The following is a 13,317-nucleotide window of genomic DNA, read 5'->3' as shown; positions in this document are numbered from 1 at the left end:
CTGTCGGTGAGCATCGGTCCCACTCTACCCACACACACACCCACTACCCACCGGTGGCCAGCAAGGACCGGTCAGGAATCCCCGTGTGAGTAGCATGAGTCTCCTCCCAGGACATGCCATGGGCACGTGAACTTTGCTCCCTCGGTTCTCTGCTTCCCTTTCTGATCTTTTTCTCTTAGCTGTTTTCAACAATGTCTCCCTTGGTGGCCTGTTCACAGCCCTGGTCTAGTTTCCCGCCTACCCGTTAGACTACAGCGAACCCTGTGCTGTGAGGAGCAGGGCCTAGTACACGCTTGTATCCCCGACCACTTGACTCACCCTGGCTCCTTGTACTCTCTGGACTTTCTCCCAAAGAACAGCTTATGCTGGTCCAGCCATCCACTCCTACCTGGTTCCTTCTGCCTCAGCAATGGGGAATATGGCCACGACAGGGAACCGACACTTGGTTTACCCGAACTTGTCACTGTCATTAGTATTGAGCATCCACAGCACATGTGAACTGCAAGTCATTTTGATGCCTATTGGTCCTAAAATGCTGGACCGTTTCCTACGACCACAAGGCCACGCGCACCAACAAGGCACTTCTTTGAGAAAACCTTAGTTTAGTTATAGACTCTTTGAAATAGGACAAACTTAAGTAGAAACAAAAAGAAATGTGGCTAAAGGATGTGGGCTCAGGGATAAAGCAGGCGTCATAGCAAAAATGATAATGACTGACATGTTACTCTGCCTCCCCAAACCCCGGATCCACAGTTTGATCTTCGGCAAGTTCAGCTACATGAGGTCAGCTGCAGTTCAGTAATACTAAGTGGACACTTGAGATATATGGAAAAAGAGAAATGCGCGCAACTTTTATTACACTATATTGATATACTTCATTTTGTCGTTATTAATCTCCTACAGTGACTAATTTGTAAGTCAAACTTTATCATATAAGTATTTATGTTTAGGAAAAAGTACACACGGTGCTTGATGTTATCTGTGATTTCAGGCTTCACGGAGGGTCTTGGAACAAATTCCTTCAAGAATAAGGGAGACTACCCACCCTTACGTCTAGTGCACACAGATTCCAAGAGAAGGAAGTGAGGGGGTGGGTGCTTGGCCCGAGCCTGCACAGCAGCAGGAATAGACAGGGAGAGGCCGCAGACGCTGTGAGGTCACGTCAGGGACAGACCCGTGCTGTCAGCCCTTCTGAGCTTCTTAGTGAGCAGGTAAGATGCCTCACCGCCCCCCTCGATTCCCTCTGCCCTTGGTCCTGTGTGGCGACAGGAGTCTTCTCCCACGTGTGGAAGGAAGGCCGGGTTGACACCTCCGTGAGTATTTGGAGTAAGGTGCTGCGTGCTGTTACCACATCGTGATGGCCACTGGATCCCTGAGGGGCCAGCAGGACTGTGCACTGGCACCAAGCTGCTTGGAGTCCAGGGAGATACCCCCATGGTTGGGTTGTCACAGGTGACACAGCAGCAGGCTAATGGCAAACATCAGTGCCCCCAGCACTTGGCTTTAGAGAGGATTCTCTTTTTGTAAACAGGCAGCAGGTCTTAAGACACACGCACCCCAGTGGCCAGCCACCATGACGCCTCTCTTCTCACATAACTGAGTGAGTTTAAGGAGAATCCAGGATGAATAAACTTTAGAATTATCTCCACCTTATATAATTATACTTACTTGCTTTGCTTTTTACGTTCTCAAGTTTTAAGACCTGAAAGATCCGAACTTTCAGGAGGATAAAAACTAATCAGCTCAGCATTTTGAGAAAAAACAGTTTTTCCTCTCATAGTTTCCACTTTCCATTCTTCTGAATAACTTACATGCTTCACCATAAAGATGCAAATTTAGAAGTGATCAATTCTTTCAGAAAATACTTATTTAGCACCCAAAGATCCAAGGAGTTTGGGGTCCAGCTTCAGGAGGGTACCATAGTCACAGATTTCAGGGATTAGGACACGGACACCTTTCAGGGGACCACTATTCTGACCATCCCATTTCCCCACCACTGTGATAAAATAGAACGGCCACTTACAGAAGAGAAGGAGGTGACAAGAAAGTGGGTGTTGGTGGGACGACCATCATGGAGGCAGGGGGGATGCCTGTGTCTGGAGTTCAGGGAGAACCCTGGCTGGATGCAGAGATGGAAGCCAACATCTAGATGGCATTTAAAGCCAGGTGACATCATCTATGGAATGGGCGTAGGTGGGGAGAGGTCCAGGAGAGGAAGAGGACCCAGAAGGAGCAGGTAGGAAGAGACAACCAGACCAGGAGGAGCCAGGTGAGGGTGAAGAAAGTGCTTCCAGAAGGAGACAGACAGCTGGGCGGCCACTAGCGCCGAGCCAAGAAGGCGAGATCCAGACATGACCACCACGTTTGGTGACCTGAAGGTGTGGGTGACTCGCAAGAGCTGCATTAGCCAAGTGGTGGTGGAAAGTCAGAGGACAGGATATTGGTCCCCAAAGATGTCCATGCTCTTATCCCTGGAACCCGTAAACACGTCCCCTTATGTGGCTAAAGGGACTTTGCAGATGTCATCAATGTCAGGACCCTGAGGAGGGGAGATGATCCTGGATTACCTGGTGGACTCTATTCTCATGAGCCCTTTAAAAACGAATGCAGAAGAGCAGGTCACAGCCCTGGGATGGATGGAGAGGAGGTCGGAAGCATGAAGGACCCTGGCTTTGAAGACGGAGGAAGGACGTCAAGGAATGTGGCTCTTAGAACCTGATGACCCTCTGCTAGCAGTAAGAACATGGGGATCTAGTCCTACAACCACCCAAAAAGGAGTTCAACCAAGAACCTGGAAGAGCAGGACACTGTCCTCCCAGAACCTCCAGGAAGAACACAGCTCTGCTGACACCCAAATGCAGCCCCATGACACCGCATCAGAATCCTGGTGTGCGGATGTGTACACATAATGCACTTGAGTTGCTCAAGCTGATAAACTTAAGGGGTTGGGACTGTAGCAAAAGAAAGTCAACACCAGGAGCCCGAGTGCAGTAACTTCAGGCAACCTAGGAGGAGGGAAATCGAGCTTTGGAGGGGTTTTGTTGGCGCACAGAAACGGTAAGGAAGTTGGGGCCACGCAGGATGGGTCTCTTTATAGAAGCAACTGCAGCATGTGTGTGTTGATGAGGGGACACTGAAGACACTCCAGAGAGGAGACCCTGGTGTCAGTGAAGGTGCTGCTGACTCTGGAGGGCAGCACAGAGGACCCATCCAGGGAACCAGGAGAGAAAGCAACAGCTCAGGACAGGTGCCTGCTGGAGTGTGCACGGTAAGACTGTGGGACACGAGCAGAGCTGCCTTTGGGGGTGGGGGGGGGGGGCGCATTACAATTCTCATTACACATATATAACACAGTTTTTCATATCTCTGTTTGTATATAAAGTAGGTTGGCATCCAATTTGTGTCTTCATACATGCACTTTGGATAATGATGTCCCTCACATTCCACCATCCTTGCTAACCCCCTGCCCCCTCCCTTTCCCTCCCTCCCCTCTTCCCTACCTATAATCCATCTATTCCTCCCATGCAGAGCTGTCTTCTCAACAAAATGGCAAACACAGCCTTCAGAGGAAAGAGAGGAAAGGAAGGAAGAGGTGGGACATGAAAAAGAGGAGGTAGGAGCTAACTGACAAGTCGTTCGAGGTAAGTTCCTACTGGGGAGTGCTCCACATTTTTAAATTAATGTTTTTACTAGACCAATTATAATTGCATACATTTATGGTATAAGACGTGACACTTTGTTAGATGTTATGGTTGAACCATTTGTTTTGGTTTAGATGTAAAGTGTCCCCCAAAAGTTCATGTGAGAGACAAGGCAAGAAGGTTTAGAGGTGAAATGGTTGGCTTAGGAGAGCCTTGACCCAGTCAGTGAGTTGATCACCTGGTGGGATTCACTGAGTTGTAACTGAGGGCAGGTGGGGTGAGGCTGGAGGAGGTGGGGCATTGGGGTGAGCCTTTGGGGTTTATATTTGGTGAGCTGAGCTTAGTCTTAGAGAGATCTGCTTCCTGGTGTCATTCTTGAGCTGCTTCCCTCTGCCACCCTCTGCCATGTTGTCCTGCCTCATCTCAAGCCCTGAGAAATGGAGGGGGCTGTCTATGGACTGGACTTCTGAAACCGTGAGCCCCAAATGTTTCCTCCTTAAGATTGTTCTTGTCAGGTCTTTTGGTCACAGCAGTGAAACAGCTGACAAAGACACATACAATATGGGAAGACTAAAGCCAGTCAAATGGCCACAATAAGTATTGAGTTCACCTCTTAACAGAGAATATGCAACGTGGCGGATGTCAGGGAATTCACACTGGACTGAATACTAGTGCCAGAAGGGCCGCAGGAGCCAGCCTAGTTCATCTTCCTGATAAGGAGACAGAGCTAGGGAGGCTGCAGTGGAGGCTGCAGCCAACAGGACCAGCCAAGGACACACGCAGGAAAGCACCGACAACATCCCACGCCCGGCTGGTGTCCTCCCCACTGCTTTCATTTGTGCTGATCCGTAATTTCTTTCCTGCTAACCAATCATCTTAATTGCCTCTCTGGAAGGACAACAGGTCCCACCACTACTAACTGAGCCTTCAAGGCCTGCTGGGATTTGCACGGGCGACACACAGCCATAATTCCCTTTCTTGCCCAGTTGTCCACAGGGACATTTACACGTTGGCTCCATAAGACTGAAGGCAAGGGAATCAGGTCTCTATCAGCCACAACCTAAATCCCATGTGAAGACACAGGTGTAAAGCTAGACCTGCTAAACCTCAAGGGCTTTGGTGGGAAAGATTCTACAAACCCTAAAGAGGCATGAAGCCAGTGTCCCCGGAGCAACCTGGGAGCGGAGAGAGGAGGCTGCAGAATCCCAAGATTCTTCCATCACCTGTCTGTGAGTGGAGTTATGACAAGCCTGTCAGTGCAGCCTAAAAATTCATTCTGATAGACGAAAGCCACATCGGTGATGTGAATCATCATCTTGTCAGTATCTTCATTAAAATAAAATCTGCACTGTTTCAGCCACTCGAAGTCCGTAGGGCTCTTGACGTGCATGTGACACTGAAATTCAAAAGGTGTATGTCAAAACCGAGATGAGAATCACTAATTAAACATACACATCGGCATTTACGTAGAACATAAAGTAAAAGAAATGGAACTCGCAGACGACCCAAGTAGCTCAAAGCCATGGACAACGTCATCACCCAACCCACTCATTTATTCATCAAAAAATAAAAACTCAGAAGACATGAGACTAGGAAACTCAAGAGAACCCCTAATCATGCCCCTCTGATTTAAATGACAGTACATAGTTTAATAATAAGATTCATTTCTTAAATTTCACCCTTAATTGTCCAAGACCATAGCCCAACCATGAATTATAATCTGTGAAAAACATGTAATGGCATACAAAGGCAGAGCTAAACAATCTCATTAGGAAAAAGGCATTTCTTAAGATTATGTCAAAGTACATTGAGGGTTTTTTTTTTTAATCCATTAATTACTTTTCCTAGGAATTTGCAGCAGGCAAAATTTTCTAACATCTAAATGACAAGTTATTGCCCGGCAAAGCTTTTGTCTGGATTTTTCAACCAAAATTTTAAGCCACTTTAATCATTTTTCTTTGACAAATAAGAAATCGAAAATTATCCCTGAGCCCTTTATTTCTCAGAGAGGCAAACAGTGCGCTTAACTATTAGGAGAGGAGATTAGCACAAAATAGCTTGAATGTGCTGCCTTTTATTTCCATTCCATCAGGACCAATCTTTCATAATCTTTTTTACATAATGGGGTTGAGACACAATTCAGAAAATGATTATGAAAGTAAGAGAGAGCTTCTTGCCTCTTATCTAATGTTGTATTTTATGGTAGAGGACAAATTTCTTTTTTTTTCACATTTCCCATTTTTAATAGCCACTGAATTCTCCTTCTCCATCCTGTTTTCTTTTTAAAGGCAAAAATCTGCATGACACCTGAATGTCACAGGCTGTGTTAGGAAAGACCACGTTGCCATCAATGACATAAAAGGTACCAAAACTTGTTAAGTAAGGATGTGATCTATCAGAAGCCCTAAAAGAATCCCTCAAAAGCTCTAGTAGCAATATTAGTCATAATTTCTGCAGCAAGAAACCAGTGATCTTCAATCAGTAACTAAAAGGAACACAAGACCAATAAAGATTTTCAGGATGCATTTAAAATAATCACATGAAGAATTTGAAGAGAAAGTCTAGTTGCCTCAATAACAGTAGAGATCATGAGAAAATGATGGAAATTTCAGTTTAAGGCAGAAGAGATAGTCTGATAAACAAGGTCTGATCAAGAAGATGACTCCTGAATCAAACATTTTCCTTCAGTTCAATCTAACTAATTCCAGCAACTAAACACGGGCGTGCCTACTGCTTGCTCTCTTGTATACGCCACAGCAGTTATGAAGAGTTTACCAGGTCGTCAAAGATGTCCCTCTGGTGCACATGAATAGTAATCAAAGTCTCATATTTCACTCGTTCCAAGGAACTCAGATCCTTCGTAGTGATGTCTATCAGTGTGTTTAGCAGCTCCAGGAAGGACTGATTGGTCCTCTGCATGATTTTTTTATCAAACTTGGCATTTCTAAGGGCTTCTTCTGAATCCCGTGTCCATATCATTTGAATTCCTAATAATCCAACCTTTTAGAAATAAAGAAGGCTTTATATGGAATATTTACATATTTAAATATTAATTGCAGCATAATGAATAATTGTGATTAGCATACAAATGTAAAGCTTTGATTACATCAAATCGACAGCTTGTTTCAAAACCCATGGAAACGCTGTTTACATAGTTTACTGGGTAACTAAGTATGTATAGCACCATCATATGTCTATCATTTTCTTCTTACAATTTTAAGCCACTTATGATTAAATCACATTTCTTCCTAGATAGATTTTAAGTTACTTTCAGGTAAAGAATGTGTCTTAAATCTGCTTTACCAAACTAGCACAGTGTTTACACATAGTAGATGCTCACAAAAAAATTTTATTGGTTCTTTTTAGTTATATATAACAGCAGAATCCATTTTTATACAATTATACAAACATGGAATATATCTTATTTTAATTAGATTACTATTCTTATAGATAAAGGTAGTGGTGGGATTCACTGTGTTGTTTTTATACTCATGAACTCTTTATTCATCACAATGACTAAGAAAACATTGTTTCCTGTATTTTCTTTCTTTCTTTTTTTTTTTTTTTTTTTTTTTTTTTTTTGGTGGTGGGGAGGTACTGGGGAATGAACTCAGGGGTACTCAACCACTGAGCCACATCCCCAGCCCTATTTTGTATTTTATTTAGAGACAGGGTCTCACTGAGTTGCTTAATGCCTCACTATTGCTGAGGCTGGCTTTGAACTCTTGATCCTCCTGTCTCAGCCTCTGGAACCACTGAAATTATAGGCATGCGCCTCCACGCCTAGCTTGTTTCCTGCATTTAAATGCTGAAATGTATTTTTCATTTTTCTAGCTGAGTGCCCACTAAGTATATTGTTATGATTTATATACATTGTTACATGTTGAGGTTCAGCAGGGAAAGACAAAACTCTTTTAAGTTAAAGTAAGTCCAGTATCTCTACAACCAAAATACATATTTAAGTCTATACCTTCTATGTGGCCAAATCGTTTGCAGTGAAAAATCTTTAAGCTTATCTAGACTTAATAAATCTTTATGAAAATTTAATATTGGTTCAGTGTTATGCATTGGTGAGGCTTACAATAACCAATAGCCGAGATTTAAGATGACTATTTTGTTAAAAGAGAAAAAAAAAAAAAAAAAGGCCTTCCAATTTCAAAACACTGACCTGAGCAGGGAAGGAAGAAAGAAATTCGATCAGTTGGAACCCTGCTTCTTGGATATTTGCAGCTGCCTGGCGAATCACAAGGTGTAATGAAGACTGTGATTCCTCCAGGAGAGAATTGAGCCACACCTCCACGTTGCCCTCAGCCATCACGGGTCTGTGCAACTCGATGGTCTCCCCCTCCCGGGACGAGATGGACAGAATCCGATCATACACCTATGATAGAAGAGGAAAGAGACTGTTACATTCATTTAAAAAAAAATGAGAAATAATTTTTTCCTTTTCTTTCATTCCCTGTCATGTTTTCCTTCCCATAGAAAGTTAAGCTACAGATTATAAACAATAAGACAAAACATGATATGAAGTCTTTTTCAAAACAATAAAAGTAGTTTGCCATGAAATCTTAAGAGGAACCCTCAATTGATTCCAAATAGCTAATACTCTAAGGGAGTAAGCTTATTTTCTAAAAGAAATATTTAAAACAAATGTGGTGGTGAAAAAACCTCTTGAGTTTCCCAAATGAAACGGGGCTCCCTAAGAGCCTGTAATTCCACACTGTAAGAGTCTCAAGTTGACATCAGAAGTGACCTGGTCAACATGATCAATAGCAGAAAGTAATTACAAAGTGTTTCCAATTCTGGGCCAAACACAGTGTTCTTTACTGGGACTTGTTGTCACATAACGGTTTCTAATCAACCCCAGCTCCTCTGTGGTCTTGAACTTCAGTTTCCATGAAGCATAATGAGAAGAACAGAGCATTTGGAGTTCCAAGACACAGGTTCCAATGGTCCTCTTCCATCCTCTGAACATGCAATGCTGGAGAACAACACTGACACTAAGAAAATCACACTTGGTGCCAGGGGCTCCAAAGGCTGAAGCAGGAGGATCACAAGTTCAAAACTAGCCTTAACAATTTAGCAAGGCCCTAAACAACTTAGCAAGATCCTGTCTTAAAATTTAAAAAAAAAAAAATTAAAGGGGATGTGGCTCACTAATAAAATGCCTCTGGGTTCAATGCCAGTAAGGGCGGGGGCGTGGGGAATCCTAATTCACTCGGAACCATATAAAAAAACAAGTGAATAAATAAATAAGGGTATTGTGTCCATCTAAAACTTTAAAAAATTAAAAAATAAAAATATAAAGAACATCCATTTGCACTCAGATTTAGGGATGTACTAATGAAGTCCTCTTCACTTGTAGACAGCAATGATGCTCCAGGTATCTAATGAATCGTAAGATTCTGGTTCCTCATTTACATGGACCCTTTCTGGATTTCTGAATATAATTCTGTATTTGTAATGTTATAATATTTAGAACCCATAAAACCAGGATCTGCCCTGGTTGTAGAATCCTTATGGAAGGAACAAGAAAAAAAAAAAAAAAAAAAGAAATGCAATCTTAAGAAGCAAGAGCTATGAACAGAGGCTAAGGATCTGTGGGCTTTTAATCAACCAATGAGGAAGCCTAACTTATCTGCAATCTACAGCTGGAGACAGTGAGAAATTCTAGGGCTGTAGCAGCAAGACTTAAGCAAAACATCAAGAAGCAGTTCTGACTGATTAGCTCCCTTCAACGTGCACACTCGTGGTCAACAAGAAGCACTGGTCTTGACCATTCCTGTCCATCCTGCTTTCCCTCCCCTCTGCCTCTCCTGTCCGGCTCTGCTAGAGTTGTTCAGCTTTTCCACCCTGCTGCTCTCATTCCACCTCCCACACTGCAGCGCAACCCAGCTCAGGTCACTGCCCCACTTAGAAGCTTCCTGTGGCTTTCTGTCACACTCGAATGAAATGGAATTGCACAGTGCGAGGCCCTTGGACTTTGGAATCTAGCCTGTTCCTCTTTCTTCCTTTGCCCATCGCTCCCTCTTCTGGGTGGAAGTGTATGCCCAAAACATTGAAGTTGTAAGTCTCAGTACCTGTGAATGGGGCATTGTTTAAAAAGAGTCTCTGCAGGTGTAGCTAAGAGGAGGTCATATTGGATCAGGGTGTTGTAATAAGTAAAGTTATAAGAAGAGGGCGATTTAGACACAAAAACACCCAGAAAGAATATCTGAAATCAAAAGCAGACATTGAGGTGATAAAGTGTTGTCTACAATTAAAAACAAACAAACAACAACAAAACCTCCAAGGATTGCTGACCACCAGGAGAAATCATGTTAGAGACGTGGAAAACCTCTCCTTCAGAACTTCCAGCAAGACCCAACACTGCCGCCATCTTACCTCTGACTTTCCCCTCCAGAACAGAGAGCACACTCTTGCTGTCCCAAGCCATGAAGGCCTAATCCACCCCCACACCCCAGCGCTCTGACATCCTGGGCTACACACACCTCCCTGTCCTCACCAGGTGCCCTTCCCCCTGACCACACCCTGCTGTCTTCTTCACCTACCTGGCTACGTTCCACTCACCTTCATAAAACCAGTCCAAGTGGATATTCTCCTGCAGGACACCTTTCCTGACACCCCATGCACCCAGTTAGGGCTCCCTGACAGGTATGCCCCTGCTCCTTGTGCTTAATAAAAGCACGATAACAATAATGGAAGTCCAAAATCACCAACAATTTAATTGTCAAATTTCTCTTCGGTGTCACATTGCATAAAACCATTTTAATGTTGATTATGATTCATTTTTCCTTAGAATCCCAGGAATAGCCTCACATCTGGGGCATAGTGAGGGATTGACCACAGTGACTGACTTTTAATTGCTGACTGTGAAGTAACTCTACCACAGCGCTCACTGCACTCTGTAGGCTCAGTGTGTTACTTTCTGTCTACTCCAGCCAGAGCACAAGTTCCCAGGGTGGATGTATTCCCATAGTTAAGGATGACATCTGTTAGTTATGCAATAAATTAAATTAAGTGCTAAGATGAATAAAGGAATGCTACTAAGGATTTATATGAAACACCAGAGGACTGACTAAATGTCAAAAGGGAAGTTCCCTTTCCTAGAGAATTTTAGGTGGAAGGACAGATTAGAAGGATAGATTAGGACACTTCTGGCAGCAGTGTCCCTCAAGTTGAATGACCTCTTTGGTCATACAATTCCATGATTTTACAAACACATTAGGAATGTAAAACAAACAAACAAAAAAAATGTTTTAAGAAAGCATATCAAAACTTTCTGAAGCCTGACTAAAATAATCAAATCCCTACAAGAATTCTGCTTAGTCAAAGCACTTTATTATGAGCCATCAGTGTCTTTGTCTTGTTGGCTCTCTAGGTAGTTACCTCGCCATGTAAAATTCTGAGCGCTGCACACACTGCTTTCCTGGTCATATTAAACTATTATTTTTCTTTCTAGTCTGCACCTTGGATATTAAGAAGCCACACACTGTTCTGAAGGTAAATTTGGCCCCAAAGTTTCTTTTTAATCACTGGGCAAGAATAAATGGACCATCCTTTGTAAACACAGCATCAGAGAGCTGCTTAAGACAGAGAGTCGATAGGCTAAGTTTGGTCATTGTTGACCAACAATTGAAGTTAGGCAAACCTTCTCATGGAACTTGACCGTTTTGATGTTGTCAAATACATTCAGCAAATGGGCTTGGATAGTGTGGGAATCCGAGGCCTGCCCCAGGATCTCCAGAAGAGCAGGATCTGACACGAAGAAGAATCGAGGAAAGCAGAGGCGTTTTTTCTCCAAGTATCTAAGCAAGGAGCGAAAAGGTAGACTTCTATGAACACACAAAGCTAACCTTTTCTTAGGAACAAATTAACCTGGATGGAAGGGAAGAAAGATCGCAATCTGATTTCCCTTGTGACTTGATGTCTGGCTTGTGGCTTTGGGATTTGTCAAACAGCATCCCACATTCTGATAAGGAGACATTTTTTTCACAGTTGGTGGCAGAATTTCTTTATCTTTCGCAAACCTAAGGCATACATTTTGCTTGGTCTGAAAGATCCTGTGCTTCCTTTGGAGAAAACAGGATAAAATACACAAAAGAGAGTTTGGGGTTTTGCTTTTTGGTTTTGTTGTGTCTCCAAGCACAGCAAAAAAGACTCCACGCCATCTGCGTGTCTTAGAAGTTGTATCTTAAAAGAGAATCCAATAGCCCTCCATCAGAGCAGAAGCAGATCTAGCTGTGGGTGAACTTCTGAAGGGGTGCCTGCCTCCAGGAGCTGTGGGAGTGCAGGGGAAGCCCCCACCCCCCGATCCACGCACTTTCCCCTGCACTTTATGATATGGTGATTTCTCATACTATGGATATATTCATTCTACCTTTTTTTTTTTTTAATCTATTGCTCTCATTTTCTAGCATATTTTGTTCTGATTATTGTAGCTTCTTTTTTATGGTTTGGCATTTTTACTTTTCCAATTGTTTATTATGGCTTTTGGCCTTGTTTGGGGTTGGCTGGGGTGGTTTTTTTGAGACAGGGTCTCATGCTTGCCACAGCTGGCCTCTGGTCTTAAGATCTCATGAGAGCCACCTGCCTCCATCTCCCGAGCAGCTGGGACTGCAGGCACGCACGACCACACGGGACATGATTGTGGTTTTAATTGAAGTTTCTTTTTGAAACTTTACTGGTCTGTTTTAAACTCTGAGATTTTTGAAAAACTTTCTACTCTTCCTTGTCATCTGTATTATTTATTTGTTTCCTGTGTAAAATTATGAGAAAACATCCCCATATCATAGCAGCAGAATTCTCTTCCCAGGAAAAAAGAGCGTGTGGTAGCAGATCACAGGGATCAGAAACCAGAGCGTGGTGGCCGTCTCAAGGACACATGTGAGGAACCCCAGAGGTGTCAGGACCCCTGGACGTGTTCTGCTGAGTGGGAGGTGCAGGCCACTCAAGAGCCAAATTCTTCAAGACACAAGTGAGGTTATTTTTCACAAAGAGGCAAAAAAATAAAAAAGGAAGGGAGAAACAATAAGTGGGGATTTGGGGAAGAAGTGGACATGTCTTGGGTGAGATAATGGGCAAGGCTTGGTGTGTGGGTTGTAATCGTCCTCTCTGACTCTGACCAGGATGCTTCGTAAAATGTGAATTACAAGCTGATGTGTGGCGACTGGATCCATTTATTCTGGGTGTGTGAAAAAGTGCAAAGTTTCATGGGGTGGGGGGATGGGGGTAGGATGAAAACAGGCCGCCCAGCATCTGCCCTTACACATCTCATTTTCTTAGTCTTACTCTTCTTCTATAATGTTTAATTTTGTTGTTGTTGGTGGTGGTGGTGGTTTTCTAATTTTCCTTCACTTGAAACCGTTCATTTTATTATTTAATAAACCAATTTTTCTCATTCGTGTAGCTTGAATTTTTATTCTTAGTAACTTCCCTACTGATTTGTATTCCTAGTCTGATTCTGGTGAGAAATCAGCTAATGTTTTCTCTCTGGTTAGACCAGGCTGGAGAAGCCTCGTGGAGTAGGTCAACCCAGCTTCTGTGATGGGGTGGGCAAGGCGACGTCTTCATGGACTCATACCTGCCCCCCCAAACTATGATCTGATTGGTATGGAGACTCTTCCTGTCCATGCCAATCCTTGATAGCTTGGGTGGATATTGCTTTTGTGTAAAT

General features: G+C 43.3%; 1 protein-coding gene across 1 annotated transcript in view; it reads right to left on the bottom strand.

Moving 5' to 3' along the window:
* Dnah5 (dynein axonemal heavy chain 5) overlaps positions 1–13,317 on the bottom strand; it is a 249,331-nt gene that overhangs the window by 128,548 nt on the left and 107,466 nt on the right. The window contains exons 33-36 of the mRNA XM_071612820.1: positions 11,293–11,449; positions 7,810–8,022; positions 6,417–6,641; positions 4,865–5,037 (exon numbers count right to left, since the gene is read on the bottom strand). Of these exons, the coding sequence (XP_071468921.1) occupies positions 4,865–5,037; positions 6,417–6,641; positions 7,810–8,022; positions 11,293–11,449 (768 nt within the window). The remainder of the gene's footprint in view (positions 1–4,864; positions 5,038–6,416; positions 6,642–7,809; positions 8,023–11,292; positions 11,450–13,317) is intronic.

Source organism: Marmota flaviventris, chromosome 5, assembly GCF_047511675.1.
Source record: "Marmota flaviventris isolate mMarFla1 chromosome 5, mMarFla1.hap1, whole genome shotgun sequence".
Classification (NCBI taxonomy): Eukaryota; Metazoa; Chordata; class Mammalia; order Rodentia; family Sciuridae; genus Marmota; species Marmota flaviventris.
This window is presented reverse-complemented; position numbering and strand designations above follow the sequence as displayed.